We start from the raw sequence: 22,428 nt of genomic DNA on the forward strand, positions 1-22,428 counted from the left end.
TTTGAGCCCCGTACCTGGACAACCACTTTAAAGTGGACCAAACCGCAGACCGTGTGAATCAGAGCCTGGCTGCTAGAGCATTTTAGAGAAAATATACCTGAAAGATCCCGCTTAAAATATTGATCCCTACTTTTTTGGTTTCCAGCGCCGCTCCAATCCTTCTCTCGATTATATGACCCCAAAGCAGACTACCCAAATCACACAGAGGTTTCTCGTTGGGCCAGAAGTTGATTTCTCAGTGTAAGTCTACGGAGCCTTGGTCTGAGTCCGACTTACATTGGAAAAGCAGCTACAGCCCTATACTGTAGTCTCCGTGTGAGCGAGCCGGCAATGTTGAAGAGCGGTCACGTCGGCAAGCAGAGGACCGGAGAAAGTATTTTCATGCACTTACTGTATAAATATGCTTATAGTCTATCTAGAAATAAAAAAAAAATGAGCAGGGACGTCTACTTTAAACTTTAAGGCTTTTTTTTCATATTTATTTTAGTTCTTTAAGGGTTTTGAATCTTCAACCATTTGATGGCTGGCTCTAAAGTGAAATAAACGTTCTCTCCTTTGAAGCCCAGCCTCAGGTTTTGCTGAGTGGGGGCGTTGCGAACCACTTAAGGGGGATTAGAAAGCTTTTGGCAAGTCATGTATCGTGCTGAATCTTAGCGTGTGTAATGCGCACACGGTTGGGATTTGGCTCCGCTTGCCGATTCTAGCGCTCGTTACGTGATCGAGAGTATGTGATTTGCATAATTGCCATTACGTGCCAACTAGAGCCACTTTTCTCAATGTATATAAGACCTAATGAAACCAGACACGTGGAGCAAAATCTTAACTGCGTGTGCGCTACACGCCACTAGGATTCGGCAAGACACAGGGCAAGCTGAGAAATTTCCTGGGGATTAATAACTCTTTTATATGCTACTGTCAGGGATTGCAAATGGTGAAACAGCAGCGATCAGTCTATATAATGATAATCCATAGCTATGTACTATCAGACGGAGCTACAGGAGAAGCCACCTGAACCCTGCGCGAGTATCTCTGCACAATACAGTCTACTTCTTCTCTAAAGGAGGATTGTACACCGGAGATACTCTCTGTGCTGGGAGTGAGAGCAGTCTGTCCTGTTATACTGTGCCTTAGCTGATCCAGGGCTTTAGACTTCGCCTGCTGCAGTTCTTGTGCAATAGTCTTGATATCCTTTGCCGACACCAATCCTAAGAGACAAAAACTGTAAATAATCTGCTGATATTACATATGTGGTATATAAAGCACGTGTCACATCAGAACCATACCCGATGCAATAAAGTGATAAACATGGACCCAGGGGTACTTATAAAGTGTCTTGTGCTTATTATCTAACTTTTAGGACCTCTCTGGACTCACACCCTTGTTTCACAGAACAATGCACAGGCCAGCTTCGTAGGAATATACAATCATGGCCGAAAGTGTTGGAACTTGTTGCTATTGTTCAACAACTTTGGTTCTGAAGTTCTCAGACGATTCTCTTCTCCTTTCTCTACTCTCCATGCTTAGTGTGGCACACACAGACACACAATGCAAAGATTGAGTCAACTTCTCACCTTTTTAATCTGGATTCAGGTGCGATTTTCATATTCCCCCACACCTGTTACTTGCCACAGGTGAGTTTGAACAAGCATCACATGCTTGAAACAAAGTTGTTAGCCCACAATTTTGGAAAGGTGCCAACAATTTTGTCCTGACAATTTTGGGGGTTTTGTGTGAAATTGGATATAATTTGCCATTTATTCAATTTTTTTTAGTGGTGTTGCAATATACACAAAGGAAATAAACGTGTATAACAAAACGTGTGTGAATGCAATCATTTTCTCCTTCGTCTCATTGGGGGACACAGGTACTGTGGGTGTATGCTACCGCCATCTGGAGGCTGACACTAAGTAAACAACACAAGGTTAGCTCCTCCCCTGCCGTATACACCCTCACCAGGATTGCGGGCGGAAACCAGTTGTTTGCTTAGTGTCCTTTGGAGGCACACACGTCTGGTTTTCTCCAGACTTTTTTTTTTTTTTTCGCTATGAAGATAAGACAGGGGCGACGGACCCTATTGAAAGGGTCCGATCTCCCCAAACCAACAACGGGTGAGCACGTGTTGAGTATCGTCTCCACGTATCCTTTCCCGCACCGTGGGACATATCTGGGCATTTTTCCCCAGAATTTTTTTTTTTCCTATGAAGATTAGACGGGCAACGGACCCTATTGAAAGGGTCCGATTTCCCCAAACCATCAACGGGCGAGCACGTGCGAGTGTCCCTCCACGTATCCTCTCCCACGATGTGTGACACGATGCCAGACTTAGCCCTGGCCACCCCTAGGTATTGAAACCATGGACTTGTACAGAGGCACAAGACTAGTCCATGCGGCCCCCACTGCTCCACCAACGCTAGACAGCGGTGCTGCAAGGCGGCGGACGGTCCCTCTCCTCAGCCCTGGAAGGTGACGAAGCTAGGGTGCCTGCACCGTCCTGGATATCACCCTCTACCTGTTCGGATCAAGCCGTCAGTGTCCAGGGCATGGATGGAGGTACATGCAGCTGGGAGGGCTCTGAGCCGTCCGAGGAGTTCTAGGCAGGTGGTGGCCAGGTGGAGCGCTTCATGCGGCCAGTGGGGATCCAGCGCCCCCCCCCCCCCTTTTGCCCCCCAGGCGGACGCTGTTCCTGTCCGCCCGCCGCCACCCCCACCCCCGTGGGCGAATTATAAATATCCAGGCCGCGTCTTCGGCCCTCCGGAGTCTGGGCGGACGGGGTAGGCCGCGACCGGGAAAGGACGGTCGGCCTGCCCCACAGCATATCAGCACAGGCCCCAGGATCGGAAAGGAGAGGCAGCGTGTGCGGGGGACTCAGGATCGGGTAATTCCGACCCCGTCTGCGAGGCGCGCTACAGCTCGAGGAGTGCCCCCCCTCAAGTCCCTGGCAGGGCAGTATTGTCACCTGGAGGATACAATATGGCTAGGAAAGGGAAAACGCACACGTTCCTTTACGCTGCATACATTTCCTATAGGGCTTCGTTTCCGCGGGCGCAGAGCAACAAATTGTGCGAAGCCTGCGCCCAGGAGCCCTCCCCTGCGACCGAGTCCAGTGATCCAAATCCTCTGGACTGGGCCCTTTCACTATTGCAGTCTATGGCATCGCTTACAAAAGCGATCAAGTCTCTTCGCGCCCCAGATAGGGTCAAGGATAGTGGCTCGTTTATCTGGGAAGGGTCCTCCACCTCACAAGAGCCTCCGGCCTGCAGGGGCCGCTCTCATTCCAGGCAGGCGCACAGGAAACGAACCCACACGGTATCTCCCGACCCATCCGGTGCTTCGGCATCCGTGAGTTCAGGATCTCGCTCTCCTTCACCAGTTGTCGGGAGCGGGCAGAGTTCAGATTGTGACTCAAACGAGCCACTGGACCTAGATGTCGAGAAACAGTTGACAGCCTCATTGAAGCTGTTAATCAGACCCTGGGAGTTGAGGAAGACGCCACCCTGGCCTCAAGCCATAAGGTATCCTTTAAGTGGGCCCAGAATTTGAGGACATAGTACAGCGTCACAGAGAACAGCCAGATAGGCGTTTCTCGGGCCAGAGGACAAAAGAGGCGAGATATCCGTTTGCCCCGGAGCTCCGTAAGACATGGGCGGAATCCCCAGTGGTGGATCCACCAGTGTCACACTTGGCCTCGAAAACCTTGTTATCGGTACCTAGTGGCTCGTCCATTAAGGACCCCACTGATCGGCTCATAGACAGTTTAGCTCGCTCCGTTTTTGAGGCGTCAGGGTCGGCTTTCTCTCCCTCGTTCGCCGCAGCATGGGTAGCCAAGGCCATGATGTCATGGTCAGAGTCACTGAACAAAATCTTGCAGGATAGAGACCTGCCTGCGGAGATATCAAAGATCACGAGTCAGATCGCTATGGCGGGGGACTACTTAATCAATGCTTCCTTGGATGCGGCCAATTGTGCGGCACTTGCAGCCGCAAACGTAGTAGCCATCAGGAGAGCCCTATGGTAAAGAACATGGCGGGCCGATTCTATTTTCAAGAAGTCCTTGACTTCCCTGCCTTATCAGGGAGACCGCCTGTTCGGGGAAAAGTTGGATCAACTCATCTCCGATGCTACAGGGGGAAAAAGCAGCTTCCTCCCGCAGCAAAAGATTAAACAGCCGTTTCGTCAGGCTCCGGCACAGTTTCGGGCCTTTCGCAACCCCGGATGGTCGGCAGGAGCTAGTTCTGCCGCTCCAAGTCGCGCCAATCAGGATAGAGAGCGCAGGTCTCATATAGAGCCAACCCATTGGGGAGAATGCGGGCCCGCCAGCCCAGGACGAGGGGAACTAGGGCCCAGAGGTCCTCAGCTAAAATGACTCAGAGCACCGTTTAGGCGACATCAGCAGGGTAGGCAGCCGCCTGCTCTGGTTTCACCATGTCTGGGTCAAGGTAGCACACGACTCATGGGTGGCGGAACTGGTGTCCTCGGGGTACAAGATAGAGTTTATCAAGTATCCCCCAAAATGTTTTTTTCTGTCCCGACTTCCCAGAGTGGAGCCCCGGGCCAAAGCATTGCTAGGGGCCATCAATTCACTCCAGCATAATGGAGTCATCGTTCCCGTACCAGAGCACGAGAAAGATCAGGGTTTTTATCCCAATCTGTTCGCAGTCCCCAGTCAGGCCGGTTTTGGATCTAAAACTCCTGAACAAGTTCATCAGGATCAAACATTTCAGAATGGAATCTCTCCGTTCAGTTATATCGGCCATGGGGCAGGGAGAATACTTGGCCTCTGTCGACATCCAGGTGCCTACCTGCACGTTCCCATTTTTCCTCCGCATCAAAGGTTTCTTTGGTTCGCCATCAATGGCCAACATTTCCAGTTTGCAGCACTGCCCTTCGGGCTAGCCACCGCCTCCAGAGTATTCACGAAGGTAATGGCAGTCGTGATGGCTGTCTTACACTCTCGGGGAATAGTCATCTTGCCATACTTAGACAACCTCTTGGTGAAGGGCCCCTCATTTCGGGCATGCGAAGAGAACGTCAGCATCACGCTGGATACACTCTACCGCTTGGGGTGGTTGATCAACAGGAAAAAATCATCCCTTGTCCCAGCCCAGAGGATTTCCTATTTAGGGATGATCTTCGACACCTCCCGAGGGTTGGTAATTCTCCCTCAAGACAAAGCCCTAGCGCTCCGGCAAAGTGTCCAGAAGCTTCTACAGCCGGTCTCTCACACCATTCGGTTCGGGATGAGAGTACTAGGTGGCAGCAATGGAAGCAATTCCGTTTGCCCAATTTCATCTTCGCCCCCTACAGCACGCCCTCTTGTCTTCTTTGGACAAGAACCCGTTCACGCTCGATCATCAGTGCCGCCTATCCTCGCTGGTCAGGCGGTCACTAGAGTGGTGGACGATCAGGTCCTCCCTTCTTCAAGGGAAACCATTTCCCCCGGATCAGTGGCTAGTGGTCACAACCGACGCCAGCATCCTCGGCTGGGGAGCAGTGTTTCGCCACCACACGACTCAGGGGCGATGGTCGCAACAGGAGGCACGCCTCCCGATCAATTTGTTGGAAATACGTGCGGTCCAGCTGGTGCTGCAGCATTTTCAGCACCTTCTAGCAGGACGCCCTGTTCGGATACAATCAGATAACGCCACGGCGGTGGCTTACGTAAATCATCAAGGGGGCACGCGCAGCAGGGCAACCATGCGCGAGGTGGGGCACGTGCTTCACTGGGCCGAGAGGAACCATTCGATAATATCGGCGGTCCACATCCCGGGCGTGGAAAATTGGGCAGCGGACTTCCTCAGCCGGCAGGGGGTTGCGTCGGGGGAATGGTCTCTGCATCCCGAGGTCTTCCAGCAGATTTGCCAACGGTGGGGAACACCGGATGTGGATCTGATGGCATCCAGGGTGAACACCAAGGTGCCCGTGTTCGTCACTCTGTCTCGGGACCCGGGAGCGTTCGCCGTGGATGCGTTGGTTATACCATGGAGCCAGTTTCGCCTTCCATACTTGTTTCCCCCGCTGCCACTACTTCCGAGGGTTGTCAAAAAGATCAAGACAGAAGGGGTTCCAGCGATTCTGCTGGCCCCAGACTGGCCCCGTCGGGCTTGGCACGCAGATCTAGTGCAGCTGCTCACCGACGTCCCATGGCGACTACCAGAGCGCTCAGATCTACTGTCCCAGGGACCAATCTTCCACCCGAACTCAGGGGCCCTGTGCTTGATGGTGTGGCCGTTGAATCTTGGATTCTGACCCAGGCGGGGTTTGAGCGCAAAGTGGTCGCCACAATGGTTAACGCCCGGAAGCCTACCTCAGCGAGAATCTACTATCAGACCTGGAAGGTCTTCTTTGCTTGGTGTCGGGACCGTGGTCTTTCTCCTCTGACATTCTCTATTCATAACGTCTTGGCTTTTCTACAGTCAGGCCTAGATTCGGGTTTAGCCCCGAGCTCCCTTAGGAGACAGATATCGGCGTTGTCGGTCCTTTTTCAGCGAAAAATTGCTACCAACTTACAGTTGATGACTTTCATCCAGGGAGTCTCCCACTTGGTACCACCCTATAAGGCGCCGATGGACACCTGGGACCTTAACCTGGTCCTAAGTGTTCTGCAGGAAGCCCCTTTTGAGCCGCTACAAGATATTTCTCTGTCATACCTTTCCTGGAAGGTGGTATTCTTGGTAGCCATTACATCCATTAGGCGAGTCTCAGAGTTGGGGCCCTGTCTTGCCGAGCGAGTTTCTCACCTTCTATAAGGATAAGGTGGTGCTTGGACCAGCTCCCCCCCTTTCTGCCAAAGGTCGTGTCCTCATTCCACATTACTGAGGATATTGTCTTGCCTTCGTTTTGTCCAGCACCAGTACATCGCATGGAAAAAGATCTTCACACGGTAGACCTGGTGAGAGCACTCAGGAGGTACGTGTCGCGGACGGCACCCTTTCGTCAGACGGACACGCTGTTCGTGCTTCCTGAGGGGCGCAGGAAGGGACTCGCAGTCTCAAAATCGACCATAGCCAGATGGATCCGTCTAACTATTCAGGAGGCCTATCGCTTCAGGGGTGCGCCGGTTCCATCAGGGATCAAAGCGCACTCTACTCGGGCAGTGGGCACCTCTTGGGCGCTTCAGCACCAGGCTTCGATGGAACAGGTGTACAAGGCAGCAACCTGGGCCAGCCTCCACACGTTCACTAAACATTACAGTGTCCACACTCAGGCGTCGTCAGGTGCGAGCCTAGGTAGAAGGATTCTCCAAGCAGTGGTGGCGCACCTTTAACAAGAGGTGCATGTAGCTTGGATCGGTGAGTCAATCTCCCACCCAGGGACTGCTTTAGGACGTCCCACAGTACCTGTGTCCCCCAATGAGACAAAGGAGAAACATGGATTTTTATGATAACTCACCGTAAAATCATTTTCTCCCGAGACGCTCATTGGGGGACACAGCACCCACCCTGATAGCCAGTTGGCTCTTTGTTTACTTAATTTATGTGCATTTGTTGTTGATGTCAGGGTGGTCCTTTTCCAGACATATTGTTATCTGCATTAAGGCTGATTTTTTGTTATTCTCCTACTGCTTTTGCACTAAACTGGTTTCCGCCCGCAATCGGGGCGAGGGTGTATACGGCGGGGGAGGAGCTAACCTTGTGTTGTTTACTTAGTGTCAGCCTCCAGATGGCGGTAGCATACACCCACAGTACCTGTGTCCTCCAATGAGCGTCTCGGAGAAAAGGATTTTACGGTGAGTTATCACAAAAATCCATGTTTCTGGTAGAAATACTTCATTTTCAGGAACATTTTCGCAGGTGCCAACACTTTCAGCCATGACTGTGTCAATCCTTCGCCTCCTATCATTCCTACTCAAGACTGTGAAACAACGGTGTGCGACTCAGGCCTTATCCTTGGCTTTTTCTCTAAAAAGTCTTCCAAGGCATGCCAGTTCTTCTCCACATTTGGTTGTTATTTATGGCTGCCCTAACTAACCCTAAATCCCCTTTAATTGGTGTATGACCAGGGATTATTTTTTTTTTTTTTGCATTGTTTAGTATATGTGATTTTAGGGAATGTAAACAGTTTTTTTTTTAGTTTCGGTTATTCAAATAATTTGTCTTTTTCTGATACTTGAGGCCTAATTTTTAGGGAATTGCTGTAGTTGTATTTTTTTGCAGATATCGAGGGGAAAACGTAAAGAAGAAAATTTTTAAAGAGTACAAAGAGCCACTATAATGACTGTGTTCCCTGACCGGTTACAATCATTTCTATATAGGAGATATACAGTATGTTTTCGTTTGTTTTTTTTATTTGTCAGTTTGGGGCTAGAAACAGCATTTGTGTTTACCCGTGGCTTTCTGCTCTTTTGCTATAATCTTGTTTTATTTGTTTGGCAAAGAAAAAAAAATGTTCGAAGTTGATTATCTGCACAAATCACATTTTATATTGCGTCCATCTAAGAAATCGTTGCGTCGCTCACCCTTCACCGTCTGCATAGTCTCCGAGATGAGGCGCCGAAGATTTTGATCTTCTCGATGGATGAGGTTGGTTGCACAAATATCACGATCCCTCTCCTGTGAACAGATGTGGTGGGAAATTAGGAACAATTGTGAGGAATGGTGATGGGGGAGAGATCGGCGCAGGCCGTAAAATGAAAGCACAACCTTATATCTCCTATTACAAATTTCCAGTGTACATGCAGAGTTCACGCTGCGTTTTTGGCAGGTGCCGGGCGTATACACTCAGGAGGTGTACGACCGGCAGTGGCTACAATTTGGATAGGTGCCTAGGCATCTGTGCACTGCAAGAACATACACTGCACCATATACAGGTTGTGTGGCAATTCGCTGTAGAAAAGCGCACTATTACTTCTGCTTGGCCGCAGTAGTTGTATGACACTGTTTATGTCAGGAGACAATAGGGGACTGGTGCCGGTCCGAGTCAAATCTCTCTGGGGCTATTAATAAGGGCTGTTCAGTAGTAGATATCCATCTCAATATACAGAATACCTCTGAAGTATATTTTCAGCTCAGATCCCGACTTAAATCACAAAGAACAAATATACATGTAACATGAAAATAGTAATCAATTATTGTTTGAATGTACCAAGAAATAAGTAATTGTACTGGCTAAAACATGTTGAACATGGATAAATTAAAGGGGTATATCGGAAAATTACAATGACAAACAGAGAAAAAAAACCCAACTTTACAACCCAAGCTAATACAAAATAATTTGTTAATTATTCAAAAAATAGGCGAAACAACAAAATAAGGTAGGGGTTGAAATGAATGGGTTGTAAACTAGGGTCTTTTTTCCCTGTTTGTCAATTCCTGTCTTGCAGAGCTGGTGGAACCTGTGCAGGAGGCAGAGCGGTCAGGACAGGAGGAGGGAAGCACGGACTACAACATCCATCTGCTGCAGATAATGGGCAAGTAGCTTCTAAGTGGAGCCCAGATACCACCTGGGAGGCAGCATCGTGTGTCTGCTGTGCTGAGTAGGTCACAGCACCTGCGTTGCCTCCATTCCCACTGTGGGGCTGCAGTTTATGTTCAGGGAGAGCAGCTAATTAGTGGCCACTGCGTCTCCCTGGATCTTCCTGTCAGCTGATAGGAGATAAAATAATTGGGCTGAATATTCCTTCTTAACATGAGGTCAAGCTGTGAAGTGCCCCCTCACCTCAACTACATGCAGCCTGCAGATGGGATATTCTTTGTACTCTCCAAACTGCTCTTCTGCCCCACCATGTACTCTGCTGCCTCCTCACCTCTATATGTGAGTGTTAACCCTTACCTCCCAGCTTGTACTGTTGTATGTCCTGTGCAGGAGAGGTATGGGTTAAGTCCCCCATAGTGCTCCCCCTGTGATCTGTGGCTTATCACATCCACTCCATAGACTGCAATAATTCCCACCCTGTCTGTCAGCTCCTTCCCCATATGTGATCTGGATCTATGCATGTGGAATAGAGGTGGGAGAATAACTTTTTTCCAATGTTCCTCCTGTTGAAGTCTATGGGTGTGCAAAAATACAAAAATGTAATGCCATATGAATCGTCCGTATAGCATCCGATTTTTACGAATACATTTCCATTACTAACTGTTTTTCGTCTTTTAAATTTTATTCACTTATGATGTATAACAATAGATGCAATACAGATGACAATACAGATGGAAAGTCGTCTTTTTCTAGATGAAAATATTGTTTTTATAAGCTCATGTAAACTTCATCACATAAGCAACTGCTTTTTATAAAGTGATGAAATTAATATTATGCAGAATTAAGGGTAATCCGAAACCAAACGTGACTTTGATACTAAATTTAATTCATAATCTAATCACTTTTCTAATATATTTCAGTTAAAGAAATTCTACCCTTCTCTCTCTACTCTAACTTCCTGTCTGCTTGTGTTTTTTTTTTACTTCCAAAGACATTTTGCTTGAGAATCCCAGTGCATTTGGGGGTACTCACATGGGACATCATCAGGGGGCAGAGGCTGCGGTCACTGCCACAGCTGCTTTCCCCACCATGAAAATAAGCTTCATCTGTTTCAGAGACTGGACTGGTCCCTGCCGGGTCATCTCTTCTCCTTAGAGCCAGCAAGGGAGCGCACTGTCACTGTGCATTCAAAAGAATAAAGCACATAAAACTCATACAGAGTATGCATCAGAATTTACGTACAACGCATTATCAGGTGACCAGGACTAGCCGAGCCTCCAAAACAGACATCACTGATGGTGCCTAATTTCAGAGAGGGTGCAGAGTCTGCGGCAGTGACCGCAGCTTCTGCCCCTGATGATGGCTCATTCAAGTATGCACTGGTGAATCTCAAACAAAATGTCATAAGACATTAAAAAAAAAGACAGGAAGTCAGAATGTAGAGAGTACATTAGGGAATTTTTCATTGAAGTATATTAGAAAATGAGATTAGATCATTACACTGAATAGATATACATTTAATATGAAATTCACCTTTGTTTCGGACCGCCCCTTTAAGTTCAGCCCTCCACACCAGTGCCGGTTTCTTATGTGGCCCCTTGGGAAAATTAACTGTCCACCCCTGCTTTAAAGGCATGGTCCAATACCTGGACTACCCCTTTTTTAAATGTAGTCCCCGTTGTAAAATAAAAATAACAGCCGCCTCCCACACCAGCATCATTCCGGCGATGTCGGCGCCGGGTCTGCCAGGGTTCACATGGTATTGTGCCACGTGAGCCCTGCAGTCAATCAGTGGATACAATCGGGCTCCTGTATTCACAAGTCTGCATTTGTCTAAAGGAAGCATCCTTTTTTTTCCCTTACTCTACAAAGGGGACTACTACATTTAAAAGGGGTTGTCCATGTGAAGAAAGTGACTGCAAAGAACAGCTCCGATTGTAAGAAATAGACAGAAAACCCCTTTAAAGCCTCGGTCCATCCTCCATACAAGATGCTGGTCTCAGACCCAGGTAATATCAGGATGCTGTATACCGCCCGTACGGTTCATATATTGCCTCCTACCTTCTCTGTGCTCTCACCCTCGATCGGCAGAACAGGATTCTCCAAGGCTTGCTTCATTAAATTGGTGATTCTTGCACTGACTCTAATAAAAGCAAAGTTGTAGAAGACATTGATGACTATCCCAGAAGATGGAATACCTGACCCTACTATCCAGGCAGTATCCGCTCTGCAGTACTGATTGCAATGACCTTATTTTAAAGGGGTGGTCTTCATGAGGGTATATGAACACCTTTCTATTATCTGCGTGACCACCATGTAATACTAAATTTCCCCTAGAACAGATAATGCAGGGGGAGGATAAGACACGGTGTATTCTATGCACGTCGCCCATTTCTTACTCGTCCATATCGATGCCATCGGAGCTGTCCAGGAATAAGCTCCTTGTTTCCCAGGAGTTTTTCTCAGGATTTGGCTTCTCTATTTTGGAGTCCATCAGGATTATTGTGCTATCCGCGACCCGATCCTTCCTCCTGTTGTTCCGTAGTAAGCAGCAGTCAACCGGACAATGCAAAAATATCTGGCAGAACCCTAGAGAGTCTGAAAAAGAAAATGATATGTTGTATTGTATACAAAGAAGACATCACCTTCATTAACGGTTATTAACGGGAAGGTTTGCTTAACTGTACATTTCTTATTGCATGTGTCGGATATGTGTTTCTCCTCCGTGCATGCGTCAGATACTTGTTTCTCTTCCGTGCATGCGTCGGTTACTTGTTTCTCTTCCGTGCATGCGTCAGATACTTGTTTTTCCTTCGCCAAGACAGCACCGCACATGAGAGATGATATCCTCCCCAGGAAACAGGAAACCTGTAGCAGAGATAAAAGAAGAGGGCAGGACCTCTCTCCCCAGTTTGGTTTCCTGTTCCTGCAGGCAGCTGCCTGTGGCAGACTGCGTACCTCCAGGGGGACCTCCCTCTGACAATAGCCGGTACGGAGGCAGAGGTCCATGGGGGAGAGGAAGCAGCTGAGCATTGTAGCGCGCGCCCGTCATTCCGGCGTCCTGGGAGCTGCAGTGCGTGTCCTATTCTCCGCTGGACTCCCCGGCGGCCGCTCCTGTCGGGAGGCAGGGCCGGGGGAGGCGTGTCCACCATGACTCTGGCGCCGACTGAGTGGAGACGACTTCCGGTCGCGCCGGAGGAGACGGTGTGTTGGACACTTCCGGGAGGGAGCGGTTCCAGTGGGGCACACACCGCTCCTCCACATAAAAAGATTCGGTGCGCAGGCAGCGGAGAGGCAGCAAGCTTCTCCAGCATGGCGGACTCAGAAGCCAAAGTGCGCGCACCAGAGGAAGACCCGCAGGCTACCGGGATACCCAGAGGGTTCGGGTGAGTACCTTTGAAAGGCAACACATGTCAGTAACGATTGCCCTATGTCATGTCTTTTCTTTAGGGAAAGGCCAAGTCAAAACAAAAAAATAAGGAATGTGCATTATGCAAAAAGACCCTGGCTAAAATTTATGACAAGCGACTCTGTCGCTCATGCATTAAGAAAACAGTGGCCAAAGAGTCACTGTCCCTATTTCAAAGTATTAAGTCTATGATCGGGGACCAAGTAAAAACAACAGTAAAAGACCAGTTAAAGGAGCATACTGCACTTAGCTCTGCCAAACCCACTGCAACCTCCTACGGAAATTGGGACCGATGTAGACTCAGAGGAAGAGCCGGGAGAAATAGGTCCCTCTGATGACTCAGACCTGGACTCCTCAGACGAGGAAGAAGGTCGTCCTTATTTCCTATCCGAAGATATCAGAAAGTTGCTCAAACTCGTAAGGTCTACCATGGGGGTTGAAACACTTAAGGAGCCGCGGCCTATTCAAGATTCCATGTTTAGTAATTTAGAAGGGAAGAACCGCAGAGTTTTTCCCTTTCATGATAACCTACTAAATTTATTAAAAAGGGAATGGAAAAAGCCCAACAAAAAGATGTCCATACCACAGACACTCAAACGTAAATACCTGTTCGACAAGGAGGTATGCGAGAAATGAGAAAAAGCTCCCAGACTGAATGCTGATATTGCTAGTACCTCCAGAGGAATAGCACTGCCATTTGAGGACATGTGCGCCTTAAAAGATCCCCTCGACAAGAAAGCTGATGTGTTTCTAAAATCTGCTTGGGAGGCGTCGGCATGGTCATTCAAACGGGGGTAGCCGCCACTTGCACAGCGCGTGCTATGGTCAAGTGGTTGGAGGAATTGAGCGAGCAAATAAAGAATAAATGCCCAAGAGAGAGGCTGCTAGAAGCAATACCTTCCCTACAGAAGGCGGCAGGTTTCCTGGCTGACGCCGCAGTGGATTCTGTCGAGGTGCCGCCCGTGCATGCGTCCTTTCGAATTCAGGTCGCAGAGCACTTTGGTTAAAAAATTGGACAGCAGATTTCCAGTCAAAGGTCAAGCTCTGTGCCGTCCCTTGTGAGGGGCAGTACCTATTTGGGAAAGCGTTAGACGAAATTTTGGAGAAAGCGTCAGATAACAAAAAACGATTCCCACCCCCTTCCCTAGGCGGGGTGACGCTCGCTCGTCCTTTCGTGGATCAGGGACTAGGCCGCCCGGATGATAGGCCCATACGGGGCAGACCCTGGAGGGAGAAGGAAAAAGGATTCCTCGTTAGTAAGGCCACCCCGAAATCTGATACCAATGATGCCAGAATACCGGTGGAGGGAAGGCTTCGGTTTTTTGTTCATCTCTGGGCAGCATTACCCGCCTCAAAGTGGGTAACCGATCTGATATCCGAAGGTCTGCAACTAAACTTTCTGAGCCTTCCGCCGCAGCGAATAAAAATTACCCAGGTGGCCAAAAAGTATCAGGCCACACTAGAAAAGGTTGTTCAACTCCTCATACAAAATGAAGTACTAATAAAGGTACCACACCATCAAATAGGGAAAGGGTTCCACAGCACCCTGTTCCTCACGCCAAAACCAGATGGATCACTGAGGACAATATTCAACCTGGAAGCCTTGAACCAATATATCAGAACAGAAAAATTCAAAATGGAGACCTTAAGGTCGGCAGTGAAATTACTCAACCCTGGCTGCTACATGGCAGTAATAGATCTGACCGACGCCTACTACCATGTGCCAATATGGGGGAACATCAGCAATACCTAAGGTTGGTAGTGGAGATTGCGCAAATCCCCACTTAACTCCAATATCAGTGCCTCCCCTTCGGGGTGTCAGGAGCCCCTCGTATATTCACAAAGATCGTCGCAGAAGTAGCGTCCTTTGTGAGAAAAGAGAACATACTATTAGTGCCCTATTTGGACGATTTCCTTGTCGTGGCAAACAACGCAGAAAATTGCGGGAAGGCGGTCGCGGAGGTTCTGGAAATATTAACCAGTTTAGGCTGGATAATAAATCTAAAAAATTCCAGATTAGCTCCGGTTCAGACACAGGAATTCCTCGGAATTCAATTAAATTCTGTAGAGCAACAATGTATTCTCCCAGAAAGGAAAATTGGGGCTATCCAACAAAAGGTACAACAAATACAACCCGGTCAGGCAATATCGATAAGAGAGGCAACGTCACTCCTGGGTACCTTAACAGCAACGATCCCAGCGGTCCAGTGGGCAAAAGCCAACACAAGAGAACTACAGTGGCAGATCCTATCCGAGCAAGGGACGGATCCTTACAACTTGAATCAGACGATCATCTTCTCGCCTCAAGTTCAGGAATAATTAAAATGGTGGCTGCGCACCAAAAACCTAAGCGGGGCAATGCCCTGGACTGTTCAAAACGCGGTGGTGCTAACCACGGACGCAAGTCCGATGAGTTGGGGGGCACACCTAGGAGATCGAATCCCACAGAACCAATGGGATCCCTCAATGAGGACAGCATCCTCAAATCTAAAAGAATTGGCAGCTGTAAGGCAGGCCCTTCTTCAAGTAAAAGAAGAAGTTCAAGGGAAGCATGTCGCAATATTATCCGACAACAGCACAGCCATAGCCTACATAAACCGGCAAGGGGGTACAAGGTCAACAACCCTGATGGCAGAGGCCAGAGAATTATTCACATGGGCAGAAAACAACCTCTTGTCCTTGTCGGCTACACATTTGAGGGGGGCAGACAATCATCTAGCCAATTTTTTAAGCCGTCATGTGTTGCACCAGGGAGAATGGTCCCTAAATCACAAAATATTTGGGGAAATCTGTGCCGCCTGGGGCACGCCGGAGGTAGATCTGTTTGCTACTAGAGAAAATCGGAAAGTAGACAGGTTCTACTCTCTAAACCCAAGGGAACGTCCAGAAGGGGTGGATGCACTACTACACTGCTGGAAGTTTCACCTAGGCTATGCGTTTCCCCGATCCCCTTGATCCCGGTAGTCTTGAAAAAGATTCAGGAAAACAAAACTCGAATAATCCTTGTCGCACCCTTCTGGCCAAAGAGGGTATGGTTCACATGGCTCAGACGCATGTCTATCTCGGACCCATGGATCCTCCCGGATATCCCGAATTTTCTATACCAGGGCCCAGTGGAGCATCCTCGGGTTCACAGACTCCATCTCACGGCATGGAACTTGAGAGGGGACTCCTTTTAGCAAAAGGATTCTCAGCCCCGTTGGTGGCCACCCTGCTCGCTAGCAGGAAGAAGGTAACCTCACTCAAATACCAAAAAATTTGGGAAAAATTCTTAGAGTTCACAAGTCGGCAGTTATCCGAAACAACCCAGGAAGTCCCAATAAAGGAGATCCTGGAATTCCTCCAAAAAGGGCTAGAAAGAGGATTGTCCACAAGCACCCTAAAGGTGCAGGTATCTGCCCTGGGTGCGTTGTTTGATCAAAAACTTGCCCTCCAGCCTTGGGTCTATAGGTTCATTCAAGCCTCCTTCACAACCAGACCCTCGAAATTACTGACTAAGGTAGCTCCCTGGGATCTAAATTTAGTATTAAATGCCCTAACATCTTCTCCTTTTGAGCCTATTACTTCCATCTCGGTAAAGGCGCTAACATTGAAAACAGTACTCCTGGTAGCCCTGATGTCAGCTCGGCGTATCTGCGAGCTGCAGGCTATATCTGTAAATCCCCCATACACTACCTTTCTGGATGACAGAGTAATCATAAAAACTGACCCGGCCTTCCTACTGAAGGTTAATTCCAAATTCCACTGGGACCAGGAAATAATTTTGCCCTCGTTTTGCGCCAACCCCAAATCCCCGGGAGAGCAAACCTTTCATTGTCTAGATGTCAGACGTTGCCTGCTTCAGTACATAGAAGTCTCAAAGGCATGGTGACAGTCTTCAGCCCTTTTTGTCTTCTTCCAGGGGACAAACAGGGATAAAAAAAAAGCTTCAAAATCAACCATTGCACGATGGCTACGTATGGCTATTTCACTGGCTTACTCTTCCTCAGGTCAGACTCCCCCACTGGGTGTAGCGGCTCACTCTACAAGGGCCATAGCCACATCCTGGGCCGAAAGGGCAAATGCGTCTGTAGAACAGATTTGTAAAGCAGCAGTATGGTCTTCACCATCCACTTTTTTCTGCTACTATAGACTAGACCTAGGGCTCTCAAATCTTGCCTTTGGGAGAAAGGTGTTATCTGCTGTTGTCCCACCCTAGGAATCTCTTCTATCTCTTCCTCTCATGTCTGCGGTGGTGTCATGGGGAAGGGAAAAAATGATAATTAGTTACCGGTAATTTGATTTTCCAGAGCCATGACAGCACCGCATTGTTCCCGCCCTATCTTGGTGATGGTTGCGTGGTGCACCAAAATATGTTTAAGTTTATATATATATAAAAATGATAATAATATAAATATAAGAAAAAAAAAAAAAGAAGGTGGATATCAGTAACCTTGCCATATATAATATACATGTCAACTAATAAGGCGGTTACCTTGCATACTCTGAAACAAACTGAGGAGAGAGGTGCCGCCCCCTTCTTTTATATCTGCTACAGGTTTCCTGTTCCTGGGGGCGAATACCATCTCTCATGAGCGGTGCTGTCATGGCTCTGGAAAATCAAATTACCGGTAAGTAATTATCATTTTTCTCCTCCGTGCATGCGTTGGATATGAGTTTCTCCTCTGTGCATGTGTCAGATACGCGTTTCTCCTCCGTGCATGCTTCGGGTACGCGTTTCTCCTCTGTGCATGTGTTGGATACGAGTTTCTCCTCTGTGCATGCGTCAGATACATGTTTCTCCTCCGTGCATGCGTCAGATACACGTTTCTCCTCCGTGCATGCGTCAGATACACGTTTCTCCTCTGTACATGTGTTGGATACGAGTTTCTCCTCTGTGCATGTGTCAGATACGCGTTTCTCCTCCGTGCATGCGTCAGATACATGTTTCTCCTCTATGCATGCGTCAGATACATGTTTCTCCTCTGTGCATGCGTCAGATACATGTTTCTCCTCCGTGCATGCGTCAGATACGAGTTTCTCCTCCGTGCATGCGTCAGATACGCTTTTCTCCTCCGTGCATGCGTCAGATGCGCGTTTCTCCTCTGTGCATGCGTCGGATACATGTTTCTCCTCCGTGCATGCGTCGGATACGAGTTTCTCCTCCGTGCATGTGTCGGATACGTGTTTCTCCTCCGTGCATGCGTCGGATGCTTGTTTCTCCTCTGTGCATGCGTCGGATGCTTGTTTCTCCTCCGTGCATGCGTCAGATACGCGTTTCTCCTCCGTGCATGCGTCAGATGCGCGTTTCTCCTCTGTGCATGCGTCAGTTACATGTTTCTCCTCCGTGCATGCGTCGGATGCTTGTTTCTCCTCTGTGCATGCGTCGGATGCTTGTTTCTCCTCCGTGCATGCGTCAGATACGCGTTTCTCCTCCGTGCATGCTTCAGATGCGCGTTTCTCCTCTGTGCATGCGTCAGTTACATGTTTCTCCTCCGTGCATGCGTCGGATATGTGTTTCTCCTCCGTGCATGTGTCGGATACGTGTTTCTCCTCTGTGCATGCATCGGATGCTTGTTTCTCCTCTGTGCATGCGTCGGATGCTTGTTTCTCCTCCGTGCATGCGTCAGATACGCGTTTCTCCTCCGTGCATGTGTCGCATATGTGTTTCTCCTCCGTGCATGCGTCGGATACATGTTTCCCCTCCGTGCATGCGTCGAATGCTTGTTTCTCATCCGTGCATGCGTCGAATACGTGTTTCTCCTCCGTGCATGCGTCGGATACGTGTTTCTCCTCCATGCATGCATCATATGCTTGTTTCTCCTCCGTGCATGCATCGGATGCTTATTTCTCCGTGCATGCGTTAGATACGTGTTTCTCCTCCGTGCATGAGTCTGATACATGTTCTGCCTCCATCCAATTTAGGTTATTTGTATCTGACAGAGAACAGATTATATGTCTGTCTGTCCCATGCGATGTTCGACTGCACAGGAGGTAAACTGCTATTAGGGCCTATAAATATCATAAAGGGCCTCTGCAGGGGAAAAGTTCACTTAAATAAGTCATCACCCGGGGAAGAGAAGAACACAGGGCACACATAGTCCAAGACTCCAATTCACCTAATGGAGGTGTGTCCTACTAGGCTCCTACTGTATCGGAGGGTGCAGCAGAAGGTGCTTCCCCATACAGTAGGCCAGCACAAAACAACGTATAGCATGCAGTATACAAGGTTGGTTTTACACTGTCGTCAGTATGCCGTTTTATGGCTACACAGTGGGCTGCGTTGGAGGCTTCCATCAGGGGTATAAGGTGTGGAATACTCCCAACATGTATCACAGGCGTAAGATTTGGATGAGATGTGAACAGGGCAGAAGGTTACTATAGAGGGTTATGCCTAGTGCAGGGTCTGGGGGGGGGGACGGTGCAGGACTCAGGAATTCATGGCAAATAAGGATAGAAGTTACACACCGTTCTCTAGGACCCCGCACCAGGCATAACACAGGATCACTTCTGGTCTTCTCCCTGTCAGAAGTTGTGCAGACGACAGTATTATTGGTCTCAGTGTGGTCCGACAAAATATCGTATCACACTTGTACCAATGTTATTCTATGGGGCCGTCTACATGTCTGATTTTTTCCTTGGACTGAGCCTGTCCAAATTAAAAAAAACGATGCATGCCAGTGTAATCTGTTATTTGGATCGCAAACTGGCCATGCAAGTCAGTGAATGTATGGAGAACAATGGACTGCACTTGGACAACATCTGAGTGCAGTCTGATTTTCACGGACTGACAAAATGGAGACACCAGCCCTTACATGCATTGTGCCTGTATTGCTTATCAATCACCTGTCAATGACTTATAACTGTCATCCAATTATTCTGTTCTGCCTATGATGGCATATTTGAAGAGCTGCACTCTAGATTGATCTGAAAGAGCGCACTGCTCCTCTTCCTCCTTGCCAGTGCGCTCCTTCTCCTGAAGACTGAAAGTTCGACGGTGCTTGTGTCACTGGCCCAAACTGAGCACTCTCCTGCGCTAGAAGTGCGTTTGCCTCTGCTGCATCAGAGGTGGAGCGCAGGGGGACTGAAGCCAAATCAGAGCAACGCTTGCAAGCATTCGCTCCTTGCCTACGAAACCGGCCACCTCTGACAGATTGCAAGAGGTGGCTGGTAACCTAGGCAATGATCAGTAAACCACAGAATTCAAAACTCCTCCATTCTTGAGAACGGAAAGGATTTTCATTAAGAGATAAAATTGTAAACTTGCTGGCTTTTACCAGCATTTTGCAATTTGACCCGTTTATGACAACCACTTTAACAATCTGCGCAGTCAATTACTGCAATTTATGCAACAGAGTATGAGCCGCACAGGAGGCACTCACAGGTCCGGGCCAGCTGGAACATCGCATGGCGCATGCTCTGATAGTAGAAATTATCGTCCAGGATAACACAGACAGGACCGGACTTCACAGTCTGTGACAAACAGACAAGGTCGGAGTCTTCTCCAGCAGAGATCACGCCTTGACTTTCCAAGCCTTGAACAAAGCCCTTCCAGGTTCCATCCGTCGTCCCACTTGGGGGGTGTAAAGGCGAATGATTGAGCAGAGATATAATAAAGTGCTCCAGACACTGCAGGAGGCGCCGACGGTGAAGCTTCCAGGGGGACGTCTGGCGAGGGGAAAGAAGTGGAGGTTAGAGGTGGTCCGAGAAAGCAGGGGTCTGCAGGCCAACAATCAGGCTATTCATGATTAAACCCCACAGGGACATTGCCCTCCGACTCTGACTGATGATGTGCAGGAGCTTTATACACCGCAGCACAGCCCCATTACAGTATGTGGGACCAGCAATCAGAAGATCTCAGCTTCAAGTCCCCCATGGAGAACAAAAAACTAAAGGGGTACTCCCATCTCCAAGATCCTATCCGAATATATAGTAGGTGCAATAATAATAATATTAGTAAATACCTCCAATTAGAAATGTAGTATAGTTCTTCTGATTAGCTAGGTCACTTACTCCATGTGCAGGGCAATGTAGTAGCTTAGGTATCCATGGTTACGACCACTCCTAGTGACAGTTGTTAGTGGTCATAATCATGAATACCTAATCTACTGCAATGCCCTGCACATGGGGTAAGCGACCTAGCTAATCAGAAGAACTATACTACATTACTAATTGGAGGTACTGGCTAATATTATTATTATTATTACACCTGCTACATATTGGGACAGGTCCTTGGAGATGGGAATACCCCTTTAAAGTAGAAAAAAACAAAAAACTACAACTCTGAATCATCCCCTCCTCTTTTATACTGAATTCCTTTTTAGAAGGTTCTGAATTTTTTCTAACCAGAAAAAACAAACAATCTCGCAAGTTTGGTGTCACTGTACTCGCACCGTGACCAGACTAATCCGGACTCCAGGTCATTTATGCAGCGCAATGAACGCCTAAAAAAAACAAATAAAAAAGGTGGAATTTGCAGGGTTTTTTCACCATTTCACTGCACTTTTTTTTTTTTTTTTTTTTCCCAGCACATTATATCACAACTCGTCCGGCAAACAACAAGTGATTATAAAGACGCCAAAAAAAGTGGAAGCAGGGGAGAAAAAAAAATCCAGAAGTGCAAATACAAAGTTGTTGACATGAAGGGGTTAAACACAGCCACAGGTAAAAGCCGCTGCCGCCTCACAGAGGAGCCTGCCCGGTTTATACCATAACAAAGATGGCGCCCACAGATTGTAAGGGAGGAAATGACCACCGTGTATCGCAGGATCTGATTGGCAAGAGTTTATCTAAGACTGGGTCTGATTGGCTAATTCCACGTACTTCTCTTGCGCCCTCATTCTCGGACTGGCACGAAACATCGCGATACTCGTGCACTGCATCGTCTTTAAAGGCGCGGTCTGCGATAACGTCATCATAGGATATTACGACAACTGGAAAGCCGCTGTGTCCGTTTTGCAGCTGCCGAGCTAACGTGGATTTTCCCGCTCCGGGAAGGCCGCACAGGAGACACAGTCCGATATGGGAGTTTTTGTCCGGCTCGTCCATAGTATCTCCTGGTATGCGCATGCGCCCCGTGAATGATGGACAGATCTGTCCTCCAATTAAAACTTCGAGAACTGAAGGATTGTGGGACTTGTAGTTTTCAGATACAAATCTGTTCTATTTCCCTAGTAGTCTGCGCCTTTTTGACGGTGCGCCGGCGCAACCAAACTGCAGCAGGTTGCGTTTGGCGCAGGTCGGCGCACCGTCAAAAGGACGCATGCGCCGCCAAACGCATATTGCGCACGGCCTGCGCCCCCAGTGATAAAGATAGGGGACGCAGGGCGCATGCAGCGTCATGCGCCGGTAGGCGGAGGCGCGGCAGGGGGCGGGGCTTAGCGGCGGCCGTGTGCAGGCCGTCGCTGCGCTCATAAACGCTAGTGTGAAACTAGCCTTAGGCTAGTTTCACATTAGCGTTTTTTTGCGCAGCGCATCGGGCGCATAAAAAACGCAAAACAAACGCGCGTTTTTTAACGTCATGCGCACGCTGATGCGTCAAAAAAACGCAGCGTTGCTTGCGTTTTATGCGTTTTTGCATGCGTTTGCGTTTTTTATGCACATGCATTTTTTAGGTGTGACATTTTCCA

General features: G+C 48.4%; 1 protein-coding gene across 2 annotated transcripts; it reads right to left on the reverse strand.

Moving 5' to 3' along the window:
* Window positions 1–450: 450 nt before the first annotated feature.
* On the reverse strand, window positions 451–21,863 carry PSTK (phosphoseryl-tRNA kinase). Of its 2 annotated transcripts, XM_073546448.1 has the most exons (6): window positions 21,623–21,863; window positions 20,182–20,467; window positions 11,811–12,009; window positions 11,473–11,554; window positions 8,456–8,549; window positions 451–1,205 (listed from the first exon to the last, which is right to left on the reverse strand). In XM_073546448.1, the coding sequence occupies exons 1-6, from the start codon at window positions 21,845–21,847 to the stop codon at window positions 973–975; spliced, it is 1,119 nt and encodes a 372-aa protein (XP_073402549.1). In that variant the 5' UTR covers window positions 21,848–21,863; the 3' UTR covers window positions 451–972. The 2 variants fall into 2 exon arrangements, with proteins under 2 accessions (XP_073402549.1, XP_073402550.1); XM_073546449.1 differs by lacking the exons at window positions 20,182–20,467; window positions 21,623–21,863 and adding an exon at window positions 12,099–15,965.
* Between the last annotated feature and the right edge of the window lie 565 nt (window positions 21,864–22,428).

The sequence above is a fragment of the Dendrobates tinctorius genome, unplaced genomic scaffold (genome assembly GCF_039654945.1).
Source record: "Dendrobates tinctorius isolate UK_male_01 unplaced genomic scaffold, ASM3965494v1 ptg000147l, whole genome shotgun sequence".
NCBI classification, from domain to species: Eukaryota; Metazoa; Chordata; class Amphibia; order Anura; family Dendrobatidae; genus Dendrobates; species Dendrobates tinctorius.

What these genes read in the sequence shown, in the direction of transcription:
- PSTK (XM_073546448.1), bottom strand. Translation starts at nt 21,847, where the DNA reads ATGGACGAGCCGGACAAAAACTCCCATATCGGACTGTGTCTCCTGTGC. An exon ending in GATGGCATCGATATGGACGA is followed by an intron (nt 11,555 to 11,810) that starts GTAAGAAATGGG and finishes TGCTTTTATTAG; the next exon opens with AGTCAGTGCAAGAATCACCA. An exon ending in AGGGTGAGAGCACAGAGAAG is followed by an intron (nt 8,550 to 11,472) that starts GTAGGAGGCAAT and finishes ATCTGTTCACAG; the next exon opens with GAGAGGGATCGTGATATTTG.